Genomic DNA, 20,541 nt, shown 5'->3' with positions numbered 1-20,541 from the left:
CCACTCCTGGTGAGGTGCCACGCCGGGGGCTCTGCTCTTGGCCCCAGCTGCTGGCCCTGTGCCCGGGGCTCTGCTCCCAGCCCTGCGTCCGCCCCCAGTTGTGGCCCCAGCCTTATCCCCCTTACCCCTGTCTGTGTCCCCCCTCTCCCAGAGCTGCATCTCTGGCTCCAGAGGGTCGGAGGGGGGCACGGACAGGGGTAAGGGGGGTGCAAGGTAAAAAGTTTGGGGACCAGTGGTGTAGGGTAACTCTGGCACGCCCCACAGGCTGGGCTGGCGAGTAGCTGCTGCAGGAGTCAACGGTAGTGGCTTTATTCCATTCAAGAGCTCCCTTCCACCAAGGGAATTCTCTGCTGGCTGGAATCCTTCCCCTTTCTGCAGAGCAAACGGGGGTGGCGCATAACCAAGAACCTGGCCCTTTCTCAGTGGCTTCTCCAGCTGCTCCTGTGTTGCTATAATCTCTGTGCTTTGCTCTAGGTCTCTGCCTTGTCTAGCGCTGGGGGAGTGGAGAATCTGATTGTGCTGGAGCGGGAGAAGTACAGGCCCCATGACGTTGGGTCAGTCCGATGGGCCGGGAGCACGTTCGGACCCATGCAGAAGAGCCGCCTGGGAGAGCATGAGTTTGAGGCCCTCATGAGAATGCTGGACAACCTGGTAAGTCTCCAGCCAATTTAGCTGTGTCCCCTTACTCGCTCTCCACACTCCCCTTCTGCCCACCTGGAGCTAGTCCAGGCAGGTTTATACAAAGCTACAAATCACATCTCCAGTTGCAGTGTAGACGTAGCTTCAGCATCTCATGGGATGTGTCCCAGGCCAAACAAACAATTTGCTTTCCAGCTAAGGATTCTGCCTCGAAACGTCAGGCATTGCAGCTGAACAGACTACAGATCCATTTCGGGGCATCATGAGTGCTCTCTTCCTATTTCTGGGGGAGCGATTTTACAGCAGTCTTGGGAGGGAAGAGGAAAAGATCTAGGTTGTAGATAGCCCTTGTTTGACCATAGGGAGTTGGGCAGATAGCACAGCTGGCCAAAAATGCTTGAATGAAGAATTGTTTCAAAACAAAATGGCCTTTTTTCGAAAACACTAAATGCGACAATCTTAAATTTTAAACTGGGGTTTGTTTGTTTGTTTGTTTGTTTGTTTGTTTGTTTGTTGCAATGCTTTTAAAATTTTCTTGTATCAGAAATGTTGTTGCAGTCATCATCAAACCTTTCATTCACTGAAACCATTCCTAAAAACCAGGATTTGGGTAGACAAAAAAATGTTAATAAAAATTTCAGTGGTTTTGCAAAAAGGGGAAAAAGCAGAATCAAATCAAGCACTAGATCTGGTTTGAACCCCGTGGCATTTTTCTCTAACCTTCCCCCCCCCATTTTTTGCCCAGTCCTAATAGATAGAGCAGTGGTCCCCAAACTTTTAACCTCGCACTCCCCAACCCGTCTGCACCCCCCTCCCGGAGTCAGGGATGTGGCTCAGGGAGGGGACGCAGACTTGGGTAAGGGAGCCAGTGGCTGGTGCCACAGCTGGTGGCCGGGACCCTGGGTGTGGGGCCAGCAGCCAGGACCCTGGGTGCGCTGCCAGCAGCTGGAGTTGGGTGCAGGGTCAGGAGTCGGAGCTGGGGCCAGGAGCGGCGCTGGGGCCAGGAGTGGAACTGGGTGATATTCCCTCCTGGGCCCCAGCCACACCCCCGAACGTCCCTCCGCGCCCACCTAAGGGGGGCGCACGCCACAGTTTGGGAACCTCTGCCCTGGAGTTTTCCAAGTAAAGAAACATTCTGTTTGTGTCCTTCCAGGGTTACCGAACAGGCTACAAGTATCGGCACCCCTTTGTGCAGGAGAAAACCAAGCATAAGAGTGATGTGCTGATCCCTGCCACCGTCACAGCATTCGTCTTTGAGGAGGAGGGTGCGCCCATCGCCACCCTCCGACAGCATGCCCAGAAGCAGCAGAAGGAGAAGACCCGCTGGCTAAACACGCCCAACACCTACCTACGGGTGAACGTAGCTGAGGAAAATCAGAGAAGCGCGGGCAGCCAGCGGACTAAGACCACGGTAAGGGGGAAATGCGCTTTGTGTGCTGGGTTTGAGGCACTGTCATAAAGGAACATGGCCAACTTCCTCCAAAACAGCGAAGCCCAGCGGGTAAGGAGTTGAAAGGCCCAGTAGATGCTTGGAGCCGATCTCGATGTTCTCATGATATTTCTGGTTGGACTCGGTATACCCCAAGCACGGCCTCTCCCAGAGTAACTGGGGCTCAGGCCAGGACCAGAGTAGGAAAGCCTGTAAATCGTTACCTTCAGGTTTTAGGGGAAGGTTTTGGGGGGAAGGAGCAGTTTATATTCAAACCAGTTCACACATCACTGAAAACCACCCCTCGGGTTCCAGACAGCAAAGCTGCTTTCCAGCAGCAAAAGGTACCACGGGAACCCTCACAAAATTGGCAACTGGTCTGTATAAAAATGTTCACCTTCCTCTTCTATTGAAAGATGCGCTAAACAGCTGGGGTTTCCAACAGAGTAAAGTCACCTGGGGCATAGACAGGAAGAGTGGGCCAGTGGTGAGGGTGCTTGCTTGGGGCTCTGGAGACACCCGGTCAATCCCTTACTTTGCGATTGACTTCCTGTGTGACCTTGAGCAAGTCACTTAGCCTCAGTTCTCCATTTGTACAATGGGATAATAGCCCTGCCCTGCCTCACAGGAGCGTGGAGGAGAAATACATTAAAGGTGGGGAGATGCTATGGTACTGGGGGCCCTACAAGTTCCTAAGCTAGATAGACATTTGGATAGGGATTTAACAATTGCTTACTAGACACAAGTCAAGGCAAAACCCTAAAGCTGCACACACCAGAATCCAGATGGGTGGAATTGAACCCGAATGGGCTGAACCAAAACCTTGAACATCAGGGAAGGGGGTGGGTTAGATCTGAATCCAAATTCAGATTCCTGAATTTTGCAGCTGGCTCCTTTCTCCATAAGGGATTCTACCCAGCTCTGAATGTCTACAAAATTTGGGACATCTGAAATTCTGTGATGGGCCAGAAACTCATAGGCTGGGCCCATGTTTCTCCTGGATCTGATAGTGCAATTCCGGGCTTGATGCATTTTCTTTGCTCTTTCCCTACCCTATCCTTGGTACGGGCCAGTGGATGAAGGCTGATGAGGTGGAAAAAGCCAGCAGCGGGACCCCGATCCGAATAGAAAACCCCAACCAATTTGTGCCTCTCTACACAGACCCACAGGAAGTGCTGGAAATGAGGAACAAGGTGTGTCAGCTCTCAGATGTCTCTCGTCACCCCACGCTCTACGACAGGTCTTAGTTTCCAGGTGGCCGAGAATCAGTAGATTCCTTGGAGACTCCAGTGGCCTGACTTTCCTGGAGCTGGTGGGGAAACAGAATAGCCACTTCCTTTTTACTTCCTTTTATGTAAACAAGTTTAGTGCTGGTGGTGAGGTCCAGACTTGCAACTTTGAAGTCCTCTGTTCACCACCAAAGCAGGCACAAGGGTAGTTTGCCATATACCCTTTCCCCAGAGCTGCCTTGTAAACACGATTCAGCCCTGTTCGGAATGAACCACCCCTAGGTCAGAGGGAGATTCACTGGGTGACCCATTCGCTGCTTGGCCTCCTGGCTGAGACGGAAGTTCCAGATAGTGCCAGTGTCACGCTCAACCTCCCTGTCCTCTAGGAACGGGGCTGAGACATGCTGACTCGTTTCACGTAGGCCAAGGACCGGGCGTTGGATGGTAAGAGCATTCAGTCGCTACTAAGTTAAACTGGATTCAGATGGGCAGCCAAGGAGACAGAGGTTCTGCGCTTGACTCTCTGATTCCTTGATACTGGTGCAAAGAGCTTTTTACGCTACCTTAGCCCAAGTGTAAATGACTCTCCGAGGTGCAAAGCAGTGGCAATACAAGGACCACTCTATTACCGTGCCCCTAAGCCAGCAAGGCTAGACTTTTATTTCAGCTCTTTTTATTTATTGGCTGATTTTTCACCCACAGATTCGGGAGCAAAACCGCCAGGATGTGAAATCGGCAGGACCCCAGTCCCAGCTCTTAGCCAGCGTGATAGCAGAGAAGAGCAGGAGTCCGGTACTCTTATTAACGAAGGCACTAGCTTCACAGGGAATGTTACAGAGCAGTAAACATCCCTGCTCTCTGCCGACTGAGGCAGAAGTCGTGTGTGGGTTAAGGGTGAATAAAATCATAGATTAGGGTTGGAAGAGCCCTCAGGAGGTTATCTCGTCCAACCCCCTGCTAGTGAAATAGTGTTTCCTAATACCCAACCTAGACCTCCCCCACTGCAACTTGAGAACATTGCTCCTTGTTCTGTCATCTGCCACCACTGAGAACAGCCGAGCTCCATCCTCTTTGGATCCCCCCTTCAGGTAGCTGAAGGCTGCTATCAAATCCTTCCTCACTCTTCTCTTCTGCAGACTAAATAACCCCAGTTCCCTCAGCCTCTCCTCGTAAGTCATGTGCCTCAGACCCCTGATCATTTTCGTTGCTCTCTGCTGGACTCTCCAATTTGTCCACATCCTTCCTGTAGTGAGGGGCCCAAAACTGGACACAATACTTCAGATATGGCCTCACCAGTGTCGAATAGAGGGGAATAATCACTTCCCTCGATCTGCTGGCAATGCTTCTACTAATACAGCCCAATGTGCCGTTGGCCTTCTTGGCAACGACAGCACACTGCTGACTCATATCCAGCTTCTCGTCCACCATAACCCCCTGGTCCTTCTCTGCAGAATAAACATGCGAGCTCCAGCTGTGGAGCTCAGATCAGGGGAATCCTAATGACGATGTGTTGGTGTTGAAGTGTGGGGGCCTCTCTCCCAGCTCAGAGTTGGAGTGGAGCTGCCCCCACCCTGTTAAAGCTGCACTGTGCCCCAACTCCATGGCTGGCAGTATCAAGTGGAGACACAGAGTAATGGATCCACTAGCCCAACCCCCCCATGGCAGCCCCCTAAGGTATTCCTCCTGCCCTGGAGCTGAGTTCATGTCACTCAGAGGTTATGTGCCTTCCCCATAACCCGCTCCCCTTGTGCATGGTGGAATTGCACCAGTTCTGCTGGACATGGGGCTGGGCTCCTTTCAGATCAGGATCAGCATCTGTGAGAACAAACACTTAAACCGTGGGCTGGGCTCCTAGAATACTGAGCCTCGGTCCCTGACAAAAGAGGATCGCTAGCTTAAGTTAGATGGGCAATAAAACCCACTAAACCGTATCCCCAGCCCTCGTGCTGATGGTGCAATGTTGTGTCTGCGGTTGGTTTCAGTCTGCGGAGAGTAACCTGGCTTCCAAAGCAGACACGGAGACAAAAGAAGTATCCCAGGAGGAGATACCGACCGAGCCAGAGCCCCCCAACCCGTTCAGCCAGTTAACCGACCAAGAGCTGGAGGAGTACAAGAAAGAAGTGGAAAGAAAGAAACTGGGATTAGACGGTAAATAACCGGAGGGAGCGGCCATGGCTTTGTTCGGTCACGTGAAGTGTGTGTATGTTGCGAGGGGTTAGCTAGGGCACTGGCCAGGGAATCCAGGTTCTTGTCCTTGCTCTGTCTGGTTCAGAGCAGAGTTTTTCCTCCCAGATTGAATCAAGCAGAACAGGGACTTGTGTCTGGCTCTCCCACATCCCTAGCCAGTGCCCTGTGTATGTACGGCGCTCTGAGAAAACCCTTCCTATGGAAACCGATACGTCTTCAAAACATTCAGGCGTGGAGGAAATCTTTCCAATTAGCCGTACCCAGAAGACAGGCAGGGAGTGTGTCTTTTGGGATCCCATCCCCCATTTTTTACATAGCACTTGGATGTCTTCTCTGCTCCTAGGTGAGAGAGATGCGAGCGTGGAAGAATCTCAGGCTTCTCCGGTGAAGTCCCTCTCCGCTTCCCCGGAGCAAAGCCCCACAAAGTCGCCACCAAAGAGCCCATCCGTGTCCCCCGCCAAGTCTTCAGACGGTAAGTTGAGCCTCTGTGCCAGGCGGTGGTTATGCTGCATGGCAGGAATTGGAGCATTTGGGGGTACTGCCTAGGGTGGATGCAGCAGTGTTCCTGCAGTCACATCCTGGGATAAACCTGAGCCCTGTCACATGTGCAGCAAGATCTGAGCACACTGTAGGCTTGTAGGGACATTTTCCACCAGTGGGAAGGCCTCCTTTTCTTTGTTAAAAGGAGGGTGGGTTATTATGGCCATAAGTTCTGCGCCACCTTTGTCCCCACAAATCACACGAGGTCTTTGGAACGAAGATATGTCTATGTCTTTATTATTTGCACGGCAGCCATGCCCAAAGCCCTCACCTGGAATAAGCTCTCCATTGTGTTAGGCGCTGTACAAACTCATAGAAAGACACAGCCCCCGCCCCAAAGAATTGGCAGTCCAACTTGAAACAAGGCGCAACCAGTGAGCAGAACAATACGTGTAGTAAGAAACTGCTGGCTATGGACCTGATCCAAACCCCACTGAAATCAATGGGAGTCTGTCTACTAACTCCAGTGGGCTTGGGTCAGTCAGGTGTGTGTGAGTTGGTCCCAAAGATTCCAGAACATTATACATACACATATATATATACATACACGTACATATATGTGTGTATATATATATATGATGGTATTATGTTGCCTTTGCTCTTACATTGAAATCCAAGGCAGGATATATATATATATGTCCCAATTCTTACATATATATGAAATCCAATTAGGATAATTATAACACCAACAGTGGCCACCTGAATGACTATGAGTTCAAATGGCCAGCATCAAAACTGGCCGGCAAAGCTACTTACGCTTGCTATAAACAGTTTTTCTTGCCGTTCATGTGTGTGTGTGTGTATGTATATATGTGTGTATGTGTGTGTGTGTGTGTATATATTAATCTCCTGCCTTGGATTTCAGTGTAACATAATATCAGAGGGTATCAGATAGATAAAATCAAAACACGTCAGCGTTGTGTTAATCAGTAGCTGGGCATAATGCGAGGTGAGAAATAGTGTGAGTTATTAGCATGCTCCTCGGATCAGATGCGCAGATCACTGGAGACAATGAAGGTCTGGCTGTCCTAGGCAAAGACATGCCCGGGTCCATGAGGGTCAATGTGGTGGCGTTACGTTTTTTATTGTTCTCATGGTGTCGCATTGTGTCTCATTGTGTTGGTGTATGTCTGTCCCCACAATTTCTTCCTTTCTCTTTCCATGTGTTGCTTTCATCAAAGGACTTACCTCTGATTCTGAATACTTGTCACTGTAGTAAGTATAGAGAGGCTGTTTTCTAAGCTCGCATACCATCACCTTGCGGGAGGTGGGATGCTTCTCACAGGGGAGATAGAGGGTGGGTGGGGAAAATCTTCCAATATGTTCACAGCAGGGTGCAGCTCCATGGAGAAGCATCCAAATGTGCTAGCTTTCAGTTCGCCCAGTATCCGTCTTTAGTTGTATGGGAGACCGATAGGCACCAGTTTTCACATGTTGGGCACCTTAATAGAACCTGCATGTTCTGCATTTGGCTGTTCCAGTCAGCGCTTAGGCTCAGAGGCAGGGTGGCCTACTGGATGGTGCACCAGAGCAGCACTTAGAAGACCTGGGTTCTATTCCTCGCTCAGCCCCTAGCCTGTTCGGTGACCTACGGCAACTCACTTCTCCCCTCTATGCCTCAGTTTCCCCATTTTACAAATGGAGATAATGCTACTGACCTGCTTTGTAAAGCACTTTGAGATCTACTGTGGGAAAGTATTACACGAGAGCAAAGCATTATTATTATTATTATTATCATCATCAATTCTATCTGTCATTTCTCTAGAAATCTTCACCATTGTATGTAAGCACTGATACTCGAAAGTTCCCACTTCACCTGCCTGTGTGCTGATTTGACCATCCAACTGTGTGGTTTAGACCTCTGTTAAGATGCTGATGCTTCTCACTTCAGAGGGATTAAGAAAAGCTCCTTTCTTATATGCTGTTTCAGAAGAGTTGCCCTGACTTTTTCCTTGCTCAAGATTTTGAGAAGGATTTATTTTTATGCCCCATTTTTATCTCCTGTCTCTCTTCCACCTAAAGATAGTCCTGAATACTGTAAAAAGGAGCCAGCTGTAGCCTCAGGTGTTTGTAGAAGGAATCTCCCACCCTCAAGAGCACCGCACCAAAATCACAAAATCTGCTTAATGGACAAAATTCTACCCAGGAGGGCTTGACAGTTTTCCTCTTGCCCTGTTCACAGACCTTCCGCAGAGCTCAGTGGGTAGCCTGACCAGACAGCAAGTGTGAAAAATCGGGACGGGGTGAGGGGTAATAGGTGCCTATGTAAGACAAAGCCCCAAATATCGGGACTGTCCCTGTAAAATCGGGACATCTGCCACTCTATCAGTGGGGGATCTGTGCATGGGGGAGGAATGGAATATAGGATTCAAGATCTGCCAGGCAGATCTGAGAGCAGAGCTTTGTCCTAGCTTACTGATTTCAAAACACCAACAGTGGCCATCTGAATGACTATGAGTTCAAATGACCCGCATCAAAACTGGCCAGCAAAGCAACTTACGCTTGCTATAAGCAGCTTTTCTTGTAGTTCTTCTGTCTTTTCCCCATTGCTTCCCATTGTGCATATCACTTTCTGCTGTTGCACACACAGTTTATGCCTTTAATGCCCTAAAGGACAGCATGGAAAAAAGAAAGCTCTAAAATTTGATGAGGTTTCTGATGGAAAGTCATTACTTGGGTCAGGGATGGTAAAATGAAAAAGTCGATGTTATAGATACTTCTAGGGACCGTTTCACCTAGCAGCTCCCTCTTTGCCACGCAGGAGACCAGAGTCTGGGCAGGTTTCAAGCCGTGTATGTTTAAGGATATTGCAGAATGCAGAGTCTGGGGGTGATGCAGTGTTGTGTTCCTCATGCCGCTTAATGTGAGAGCATCTTATAGAGGCAAAGATTTTTTTCAGAATATTTTTTACTTGTTTTCTTCCCCTACCAAACCAATTTGGTGAAACTGACATCTCGTGAAATGTCTTGGTGTCACCAAATCTGCATTTTTTTGGGAGGAGGGGTTAGTTTGAGCTGAAAAATTTCATCCAACTGTACTGAATATGCAGCCTGTCTGAGAGCTGAAGCTACTTTCTTTCTTCTAGCCAGCTTACTACCCTTTTGCATTATTTCTTTACTTGGAAATGTGTGGCTGAATTCTTACACGAGTTACGTTCTCAGGACTCAGCACTGGGCTTCTCTCGCCAAAGTACTTCTCACTCCAGCCGCTGACTGACATACCTTTGCGTAGTGATGGTTGGTTTCAGAGTAGCAGCCGTGTTAGTCTGTATTCGCAAAAAGAAAAGGAGTACCCGTGGCACCTTAGAGACTAACAAATTTATTAGAGCATAAGCTTTCGTGAGCTACAGCTCACTTCATCGGATGCATTTGGTGGAAAAATTTGGTTTTTCCACCAAATGCATCCGATGAAGTGAGCTGTAGCTCACGAAAGCTTATGCTCTAATAAATTTGTTAGTCTCTAAGGTGCCACGGGTACTCCTTTTCTTTTTGTAGTGATGGTTGTTACTGTTTTAAGTAGGCTACAATCTTAGGGCTTGATTCAGTCAAAAGTACAGATGGACTCTGATCTGCTTCAGATTTTGGAGCTTTCTCGGCTCTGACCAGTCTCCTGTGATGGGAGGGACGGAAGTAAGGGCTTGTCTACGCAGAGACTTAGTGCAGGGCAAGCCAGGGCATGAACGTAGAGTGTGCTAGCCTGCGGCACACTAAGTCGTGATGTGGATTCTACTACCGTGCACTAAAACTTCCGTGGTGCGATTTGGGGCACATCAAAGTGCACTCTGGAACTTGGCGTGCATGGTAGTTGGGTCCGTGTGGTGATTTAGTCCATGGCAGGCTAGTGCACAGTACATTCAGACCCTGGCTTGCCGTGAACAAAGGATATGTCTACACTTTGACCTGGGAGTTTGAGGAGACATACTCACCTCACCTCTCATCAAGCTAACACAGCAGCGTGAGTGGAGGGGTGTCCTAGTGTCTCGGACAGTGTCAGGGGCTGTGGAAAACCATGCTAGTGCCTGGGACATGGGCAGTCTGGCTGGTAGGCAGCACAATGTTCAGGAACCAGAGATCAATGGGCAAGTCTGAAATCAGGAGCCATGTGTCAGAGCCGAAAGTCAGACAGGAAACAGGAGCTAAAGCCACGGATCAGTGCTCTGTCAGAAACAAAGAGCCGTTGCCTAGGGTTGGAGCCAGAGCAGTCAGAAAGCAGAGCAACGAGGTTCAGGGACTAGAATAAGACTGAGCGCAGGAGCCGGGAACAGAGCAGGATCAAAGTCAGGAACTGAGGACCGAGGCCAGGAGCCAAGTAGTGGACAGCAGGGGCTGTAGCAGCAGCAAGCCAGGATCCACCTTGTCACACAGACTGCTTCTCGTGTCTCATCCAGGCTTCAATAGCGTACCTGGCCTAATCAGGGACTCCAGAGCATCTCGAATCAGGTCCCTGTGGCTGGTGCACTTAGTGGAATGTTACACCTTCAGGCTCCCAGTTCCTCAGTCACGAGTTGTCAGGTGGTGGTATGGATGCGGCAGTGGCTAAGAGCCCATCGGTTCAAGATCCTGGGATCCTCTCAAGCAGATACATACTCAGAGTGCCTAGTTTCAGCTGCAATCTATTCTTAGTGCACAGGCTTGCTCAGAGCTAGCACAGGTATGTCTCTTTGAGCTGGGATCCACACCCCAGCTTGAAGGGTAGACATACCCTTAGTCCCTGCATAGACAAGCCTTAATGTTTTCTAAATTGTATTACATCTTGAGGGTCAGATTCTGTCACCTTCATTCATTGCAATTAATCACAGGAACAACCCCAGCAGAGACGGTGCTACACATTGAGTAAGTACCTCTCTGTGCCCGCCAGGATCGGGCTCTAAGTCAAGGAGCGCTGGGTGGGGGTGCAGGCAGGCTTGGAGTCAAGTGAAGAGCCAGGCCTTATAAATGAGGGCAGCCAAGATTGGGGGTTGACTGCTTGATTCCAAATGTTCTCTGCTCTGCAGGCCCTGGAAAGAAAGCTTCCTCCTCCATGCCATTTGCTCTCTATCCCAAACCCTTATGGAATCACGGCAGGGATGCCTACACAAATCGTATTCGCTGTCTGAATTAACAAGGTTAATGTGTCCTTACAGCCAGCCTCTGCCGGGGGAGGGTTGGAAGGAGGAGATCCAGCTTTCACCATACCAAATATTATCCATATTTCGATGCTAGCTCTATCCCAGTGACAAACCAGCAGCCCGGCAAATACCAAAGCAGTTGTATCACCGTTTTAAACGTGTCCCATATTTGCCTACGCAGAAGGGGTGAAAGGTAGTTTGTTGGCAAAACAGACAGGGAGCAATATATTCATGATGAATATGTACAAAGGGAACCGCTGCTCCGCTATGTATATTGCATGGGCTTTACACAAGCTGTGACAAGTATCAGCCAAGAGTGTGGTCTAGCAATTAGAGCAGGGGATCCACGGGTTCTGTTCCTCACACTGCGTGACCTTGGGCAAGTTGCTGAAATGATCTGTGCCTCAGTTTCCCCATCTGTAAAACGGAAATCATACCGCGTGCCTCACAAGGGTGTTGGGTGGCTCAGCACCTCTTTGTAAAGCCCTTTGGGATCCTTGGTTGAAAGGTGCTATGGAAGTCTGGTGTGTTAATGATAGTTATCTTGGTAAATCCAATAAAGAAATCTAACGGGACAAGGGGAAAAAAAGAGAGAGGGAGAGGAGAAGGAAGAGGAAAAGAGAATAGAGGCATGCATGCAATTGTTCAATTGCTTCTTCCCAGAACACAGCTTCCTGAGTTCATTTTCAAAGAGGATCATTCATTAACACTAGTTGCAAAAGAAGCCCTTTGCAAAACACACACCCCTGTCTGTGTTTGTGGGCTCGGAAGGAAAAACAGCATGTGTGAGCAAATGGAAAACCCAAGTGCCTAGATACCCTTAGCACTGTTTAAATGTACAGGTCATTTAGCAGACAGGCTTCCAGGAGTTCTGACCATCCTCGGCCAATCTGCTGCTGTTGGGCATTGTGTTTGGTTAGCAATAATCCCTTCTTCTCTGGATTGCTGTAGATGGAATTTGCAACCTCTTTTTCCCAGGGAGGAAGTTGAGAGACTTCTGGTTTTAAATCTAGGCCAGATTTACACGTAAAACATAGACTGACCTAGCTACCTTGCTCGGTGGCTCTGAACAATTTTGCACCCTGAACACTGTCATTAGATCGACTTAACCCCTGGTGTAGACATAACTAGGTCAACGGAAGGATTCTTCCGTCTGCCTCTTGGAGAGAGAACCCTTCCATTGCAGTAGGAACTGTCTACACCACGGTGCTACAGTGGCATAGCTTTAGCAGCATAGCTCCGCCACGGCAGTGGCTATCGTGTAGACGTATCTTTAGTTCTGACTTCTAGCTCTGCCTGCATTCAAGGAGGGAAAATGAAACCAAGGAGGCAACGTGAAGCACAAGCTCTTTCCCCGGCTCTAGGAGATGTGAAATCTATCTGGGTCAGAGGATCCTTCCCAGCCATATTGTCTCAATCAGTGTCCCATTTTCTCCCCATCACAGCGAAACTGCTCTGGCTTCTTTTGAAATCAAGGGTCAAATTCCCATTCAATGGGAGCATGATATGGTCTAGTCTGTGTAAATACCATAGGCCTGATTCCCCACTGCCCTGCAGGTCCTGTGCAAAGTGGATGAAACACACCACCAACTTCAGATCACACCCACTTTGCAGAGATGTATAAATACCCAAGTGCACGGCATAGGAGAGCCAGGCCCAATGGACTTACAATGGTGTGAGAGAGAAGGGAATCAGGTCATGACAATTTCCTTACAGCGTGGGCCAGATTCTGCTTCTATTTAAATGAATGTCAATCTAGAGTATCCTCATTGAAGTCTCTGGTGGAATGATGATAGTAAGGCCTCAGGGCTAGCTCTAGGCAAGCTGGAAATGCCCACCCCTTATTAGCCTGCAGTCTCCCAGTCAAAATCACTTCTTCGATATTCTGCTGACCCTTATCTTTAGCAACCCTAAAGCAATCAGCTGTTCTGCCTGTATGGCAAAGCCAGGCGATCCGGCCCTGAACCCACACAAAGTAATAGCCCTTCTAGTGAGACTGGGGACCCTGCCTCCATAAATCCTCATGCCTTGTGTCTTTCTTTTGTGAAGGTGCTAAGAAGACAGACACCAGCCAAGCCCTTGCTGATCCCACTGCTGCTGGAGAGATGGCGCAGCCAGCAGCAGTGGTCGTGAATGGGAAAGATGATGACCAAACTGCAGAAGACACCCTAAGCAAAGGAATGAGCCAGATGACCACAACCACAGATGCTGACCCAGATGCCCCTAAGGACAAAACCGAGTCAATTACCAGTGGGCCTGTGTCCCCAGAAGGCTCGCCATCCAAATCTCCCTCCAAGAAGAAGAAGAAATTCCGGACCCCATCCTTCCTGAAAAAAGGCAAAAAGAAGGAGAAGGCTGAATCTTGATTCCTCTCCAGGCCTTCTCCTCCTGCTGCCTCCTTCCTCTCCCCCACCCACCAAGGTCACCAGAGCAGTAGAGGATAGCCAATAGCTGCCTCTCCTAGAATGGTTTGTGCTGAGATAGAACCAGAGGTTGAGGGTCCCAGAATGACTCCTGTGTAATACGTGTGGCTGAGACAACACCTAGACTTTGGGGGAAATGAGGCAAATTTTATGGGTACCCATGGCGCGAGACATATCATTCCCCGTTAAACCGGTTTTTGAAGAAGTAAGCGAGTTTAGGAATGATTGTGGTCCTTATTTTCTGCTCAAGGGAGGCAGTCACTAATTTCACAAGCTGTAAAACTGGTTCTCTGGACCAGTTCCTCCTCGTCACAGCGCTAATGCTCCAAACCATTTATCTCCTGTGGGCTGAGGTTTTTTTCCACATGCTACTACCTTTACAGCCCACATGTCCACCTTTTAGAAATAATTTGGCACAAGAACAGACCCTCATGAAACAGGAGGGGACATTGACAATGCTTGATTCCTTTTTTCCAGTTCTGCAGTGGAATCCTGGCTAATTACCTTGTTGCAATTCACTGTATAATCTCAAATGGAGACCATCCAGTTTTATCAAAACCAAAGGTGAAGGATTGCTCTCCTAGAAGGAAGGGTCAGGCTGTGGACCCAGGATCTTTTGCTTCCTGGGTGACTACCTTGCACCTAGGCTAACAAGCCATCTTCAAGTTCCTTTCTAGCCAGAATGGTGACACCAAATTATCTAACGATCCACTTGCTGCAATAGTGAAGCCTCTTGGAAATGAATATTGTGTCTCAGTCGGTGGGGAAGTACACAAATCCCTCCCCCAGGATAACACACAAGATAACGTGTCCCACTATAAATATAGTGGTAAGAGCGGGGAAGGAAAAAAAGCCTCCAGGAACTCTCTGTGTTAAGTTTAAGAAGCAAGGAAACTTCAGTCACTAAGGGCTACTTTGTTAGTTTGGAATAAATGCATGCTGATGATATCACTCCTGTAATAATCACTGCAGAATGAAAAGCCTATAGAAAATGCGACTTCACCCCCACTTGCTGTGCTTCTAATTAATTACACTTAGACGAGGCTATGATGCAGATATGAGACCTGTTAGCGCTTTTCATTGCGTTCAGCTTCCACTGGCTCGGCAGATGTCGTTCCGGATTGGCAGCGAAGAGGGGTTGTGAGTACATTCCCTCTTCCCCACCCGCCCCCTCCTGCCAACCCCCGACTCCAGCGTGAAAATGAAACACGAGTTCACTCCTGTTACATGTTATTGCCAACTGGCTTAACTTGCCCCCCCATCTCTAACCTTCACCCTCTCTTCAAAATAAGACAAAGTTACCAACAGATGGGGATTATTACAATTTCCAGTTCAGAGAATCATAGAAATATAGGGCTAGAAGGGTCCTCGAGAGATCATCTAATTTATCCCCCCATGCTAAGGTAGGATTAAGTAAACCTAGACCATCCTTGACAGGTGTTTGTCCAACCTGTTCTTAGAAACTTCCAATGATGTGGATTCCACAACCTCTCTCAGTAACCTGTTCCAGTGCCATCCGTATAGTTAGAAAGGTTGAGCTAATATCTAACCTGTCATGCCACAGTTAAAGGAGATAAACAGACCAATGTTCCTCTGTCACTTTTAGGACTCTGGCATTAAGGGTGCTAACCAAATGAGATCTTGATCTTGCCCCATTGAAACGGAGGTTTTCCATTGGCTTAAATGGGAGCTGGCTCAGACCCCGAAGGCTTAGGGTGGCCGTTCTCAAACTATGGGCTATTGTTAGTCCACAGAATGGCTTTGGAGAACCATGCAAGGGAGTGGGGGGTGGGTTTGAGAAGCTGGGAAAGAGGTGGTCCGTGGAGAAATCTTTCTCCGTCATCAGGTCCACAGAATGGAAGGCTTGAGAACAACTGACTTAGAAGGATATTGTAGTCTGTATACTGATGCGGTGTTCTGGTTCAGGTTCATCTCTAATGTCTACCCGTAGATCTATAAAATCAGGAAGCTGGCCTCTTTCTGTAGTGGCTTGGACTTGAAACTGTGAAACTGAACTCCAGTGAAGTTTGGATTTGGACGTGATTCCAGATCCATAATTTGTGAGCTGGATCCATCTCTGAGTGTATGAAGCAAACTGGCTGGAAAAATTCTGATAAAAAAAACAAGAACTTTCATTGATTATTTTTTGAAATGTTCCAACCCTGTGGTTTTCAGTCTCATCTTTGTTGGAATGAGGCTGTGGGGTCTAGTGGTTAAAGCACACGACTGCCTCTTAGGAGACCAGGGTTCTATTCCCAGCTCTGGCCTGGTGGGTGACCTTGAATTAGTCTCTGCACCTCAGTTTCACCTATGTGGTTTGAGCTCTGCTGTTGAAAAGTACTCTATGTGAACGCTAGGTATGGTTATTTATTATTCCCTTTCACAATAACAGCATCTGTTCAGGCAAAATGTCCTTGAAATAATCTTTTTTTTAATAAAGCTCTTGTGGTGGGGAATCCAAGAACGTGCATTCTAGCAAGATCCATATTGAGAAAGTAGCTGATGCATTTTCTTCATAGGGTAAAGAATCAGCTCCCCAATCTTGCATCACGATTTGCCTTAATACAGATCTATGGAGTGATTCGCAATTTTTAATAAGCACCAAAACCTTGCTTTGCCATCTTTTTTTTTTTTTTGAGGGGGCAGGGATAGGCTGGAGGGGAAGATATTTTGAAAACACAAGTTCTTTTTGTTTTAAAGAGCAAGTTACTAGGTGTGCTTGGCAAATGTGGAATGCGAAAAAAATCAACAAAAAAAACCTCAACAGCAAAAATGCTGGACCTTTTAGATAAGTACTCTTGGTGTTCATGTATGCTAGATAAATTAAATCCAGGTTCTTGAGGTTAGCCATGGCTTAAGTTTCTGTTGCCTAAATCTATTGTATGCACGATGGGCAGATTTTGACAAATTAAAGGCCCAAACCTATAAACATTTACTGTTGGATATTGTACTTATTACCGTTAGATTTTAAGGCCAAAAAGGATCATTATGACCATCTAGTCTGAATTCCTGAATAATACGGGCCAGAGAATTTCACCCCGAGTGATCCTGCTGAGTCAATGGTTATTATTGACCATGATGTTTTATTGTTATTTAATATCTGAATTACAACTCTGCCCAGAGGCCCATGATCCGGATTGGGGCCCCATTGAACTAAGTGCTGTACAAACATAGATGAAAGCACGGTCCCTGCCTCCAAAGAGCTTGAAAACTTGGGTCCTGCTTCTGCAACAGATGCCACAGACACATTTGAAGGGGTCCGTCTATGTGGTGTCAGTCACAGTTCTGGGCCTATGACCTCAGTCCGGCAGTCAGATCATCTGGGGTCCCACAAACTCCAGTGGGGCTTCACGTGAATGTGCACACGACATGTGGATCAGATTGCAGAACTGGGGACGAGAGTGGTAACTGAGTTTTATGCTGAGGTGAATACCACCCTTAGTACAATTAATACATGGGGCAAAATTCAGACTTCATATAGCTAATAAGTTCCACTGACTTCCTTATTTGCTACTTGAACTGGAGTTGCACCTGTTTACACCAGCTCTGATTTTTGCCCTGTAGTGTGTGTCCAGTTTTAAGGTATGGTGCTGGGTGTTGGGCACCAAAGAAGAAAAACATGAGCAAATGGTCTGCTCCACAGAAAGGCAAATGTTGAGATGGGTGACTGCGGTAAGCCAAGAAGGGCCATGTGAGGAACACGTAGGTTAGAGACATGCTCAAAGTAACAGCCATAAACAAAAGAACGAGGGCGTGCAGGCTCAGACGGTTTGGTGATATAAAGCGCAGTCTAGATAATTGTGTGGATAAAAGAGTCCACGAGATCAGGACTGAAGGGAAAAGACAGAGAGGCTGACCCAAGAAGAAATGGTGGGATGTCATAAGGGAAGACATGTTAGTTTGTGGTGTGATAGAAGCTATGGCATTGAGCAAAGTGCTTTGGAGAGAGAGAGAGAGGACACGTAGAGTGGACCCCATATGATGGGATTAACGGCAGGAAAAAGAGGAGGTGTGTGCGTGTGTGTCTAAGTCAAATAAATAGAGCTAGGCTTAATGCCTGAAAATATCATGGGGAGCAGAGGCAAAAGTAATATGGCTCCCCATGATATGATATGGCTCACATTGTATTTCGAAGAAAATAAAGAAAGGCCCAAAGCTAAGTTTTTGGAATGTCTCAAGTCACCATTCCCCCAGATGCCTAAGAGGTTCACAGCTTGGTCCTAAGACTTTTTATTTTTCTTCTTTTTCCTCTTTCCTTTTCCTCTTTTGCATCTCCTCTCACCCCTTCTGTACTCCCCCTGCTTTCCTCCACTTTTGTTTTCTATCTACCATCTTGGATATGTTTGTTGATGGCACCATGGCCGATTGCCACTTCCTTCCCCCTCCTTCTGCTGCAAGGTTGGTGTCAGCTTGACATTCGCCCAATTCAGAGCTGTATTTTGGGTATAGAAGCTGGTACCACCACAGTTAAGGGATGTTTAGATCCAGCGTTCTTGCTGGACCTGTCTCTGGCAGAGATGAGACCATTCCAAAACCCTGATCCAAATACCCCCAAATTTTGCAGTCTGGGGCTGGGGATCATCTTTAATCTTACCAGTCTACTAAATTGCAGGCTGCCTGGCTTTTATCACACTAGGCACCAAAGGCCACAATCCAACATGCAAGATCAAGTATGATGAGATTCTGAACCATGAAACGCAGCAAGAAATCAATATAAATCTCCATTCCTTCTGCTTCTGCCTTTTTGTTCTTCAGTGAAATGTCACACTCAATATTGGTTCTAATGCCTCTCTTTGCAGCCCTTACACATCTGGACTCCCATTCAATTAGGAGGAATCTCGCTTGTGTAAGCATACAGCACTGGGGTCTAATAGACTGTCTTTCAAAACAGCATTAGTTATAAGCATTATTTTTAAAGTATAAGAATTAAAAAGGGATAAGCCATTCACCAACTGGGATCAGAAAGAAACTGCTGCTGTCCTTGTATGGGGAAGTATTGCATTATTAGATACAATTACAAGGTATTGATCCCTTCTTCTCAGGCACTGTCCACTGTGAAAGACAGACTCTTGGACTAGATAGATCACTGATCTGTTATGGCCACATTCCTATAAAATGCTGTGATTTCCTATGTTTAAGACTGAATGTCTAGCAGTGGTTACATATGAGTTTGCATGTAAAAACAAAACAAGCCCTGAATGCCAGAACCTGAGCTGCCAAAAGAGGCCTGGCCAAAGTGACTGGGAGTCAAGCCTAGCCCCAGACATGATTTAGAAGTGTCAGATAAAATAATCCTGAAAGGGACCTGAACCAAAATCCCAGGTCTGATCATTCCTGAACTGTGATGAAGCTTGGATCTGAATCCAGTTCTTGCAGCTTACGGCCGTCTCCTCTATAATAGCCCTTGGATTTGACCTTAATTTGTAACTGAAACCATATTGGTAAATATTACTCGCCTTACTGAATATGTACAACAGTCCTAACAAGGGATTCATTGAATAGTGCTGGTGCCGTTCAGGATCAGACTCTGAGCTTCCGTTAAGACCCACTGAAGTCCTGATTCTAATCTTGCTTCCTGTCGTTTCACACCAGCACAGCACCATTGACTTTAGTGGAGTCAGTCATGATTTGAGGCCTGAGCCAGAGCCTGCACAAATCAATGGAAGTGTTTCCATTGACATGTAGGGGCTTTGGATCGGGCCTTTGCATCAGTATAAAGGAGAGCCGAACCAGGTGTGGACATCAGGGGGCATTGTGAGCACTCAGAATCAGGCCCATGAAGAGTCAGTGAGAGGCTTTCACACATAAGGCACAGAACTGCAAAAGCCTAACGCACCAATTCCCTCAGAATAACCAGATCCACATAATTTAGGAATCTCCAGGGCTTCTGTTGGCTTTTTTTTGTTGAGCTGTTCTGAAGAGAAGCACTTGAGTTAATAAGGAACAATGACCATAGACTAGCTCTGTAATTACATGATATTTACTTACTGGTTATTCATTTATAAGTTTACATCTGTTCATGGTAACACTTGTGTCATGTAATCGTCAAGGCATAAATAACCATGTAATTATTCTGAAATTACCCCCTAATTATCCCTGCCATTATGGATCTGATTTATGCTTATTTGTTCCCGGGAAAGGGGCGTGCGGGGAGAAGAGGAAGAGCTCTGTGTGAAGCAATGGCAGAAATGTATGGGATCTAATTCTGTCTTCTCCACCCTCCCTGAATGCTCCCAATGCTTGGCTGGATTCTTGGAGAAGGCTTCATGCAGAAGTGTTTTGTGATTCACAGAGGGCTGGTCTGGCACCTGGCAGTCCAGCCACATTAAGAGCAGCATGGAACTGCAGTGCCCCAGGGAAAGCGCGCAGTCTCCATTGTGACTGTGAGAATCACAACTGGATCCTTGCTTCCTCTTTTTTTCACAGAGGAAATAATCTTCCCCAGCCCTTTTATTGGCACACATCACTTCCCTCTCCAGCTGGCTCAGTTATGTTGGCTGGCATGTTCGGGGAGGAGCCAATGCCCACCCCTCCCTCCCCACCTGCATGGGGGGGTTTGGCAGCCGCTTTCCCTGCTGTACAGGGGCTGATGCTGCAGGTATCCAATCCAGGTGAATATAGGGGCTTACACCTATACACAGCTGGGCTGCTGACTGATCCTGGAGATGCTTGATCAAGGTTATAGCCGTACAATTTGGAGACTAGGCGGAGAGGAGGGAGAGGGCTTTTTAAAATAACACACACAGCCTTTCAGAGTAGCAGCCGTGTTAGTCTGTATTCGCAAAAAGAAAAGGAGTACTTGTGGCACCTTAGAGACTAACAAATTTATTAGAGCATAAGCTTTCGTGAGCTACAGCTCACTTCATCGGATGCATTTGGTGGAAAAAAAAAAAAACTTTTTTTTTTTTCCACCAAATACACACAGCCTGTAGCTCTTTTCTTGCAGTCACACATACACTGGGTTTTGAGCACCTACCCAGAGAAACA

General features: G+C 47.5%; 1 protein-coding gene across 4 annotated transcripts in view; it reads left to right on the top strand.

The window, feature by feature from the left end:
- Nucleotides 1-20,098, top strand: part of ADD2 (adducin 2) — a 97,720-nt gene extending 77,622 nt beyond the window's left edge. For all 4 annotated transcript variants that reach the window (XM_038384900.2, XM_043503179.1, XM_043503180.1 and 1 more), the window contains 7 exons: nt 475-651; nt 1,793-2,050; nt 3,142-3,261; nt 4,000-4,089; nt 5,280-5,445; nt 5,828-5,956; nt 13,181-20,098. In XM_038384900.2, the coding sequence (XP_038240828.1) occupies nt 475-651; nt 1,793-2,050; nt 3,142-3,261; nt 4,000-4,089; nt 5,280-5,445; nt 5,828-5,956; nt 13,181-13,497 (1,257 nt within the window). In that variant the 3' untranslated portion in view covers nt 13,498-20,098. The remainder of the gene's footprint in view (nt 1-474; nt 652-1,792; nt 2,051-3,141; nt 3,262-3,999; nt 4,090-5,279; nt 5,446-5,827; nt 5,957-13,180) is intronic.
- The last annotated feature ends 443 nt before the right edge of the window (nt 20,099-20,541 follow it).

Source organism: Dermochelys coriacea, chromosome 26, assembly GCF_009764565.3.
Source record: "Dermochelys coriacea isolate rDerCor1 chromosome 26, rDerCor1.pri.v4, whole genome shotgun sequence".
Taxonomy (NCBI): Eukaryota; Metazoa; Chordata; order Testudines; family Dermochelyidae; genus Dermochelys; species Dermochelys coriacea.
This window is presented reverse-complemented; position numbering and strand designations above follow the sequence as displayed.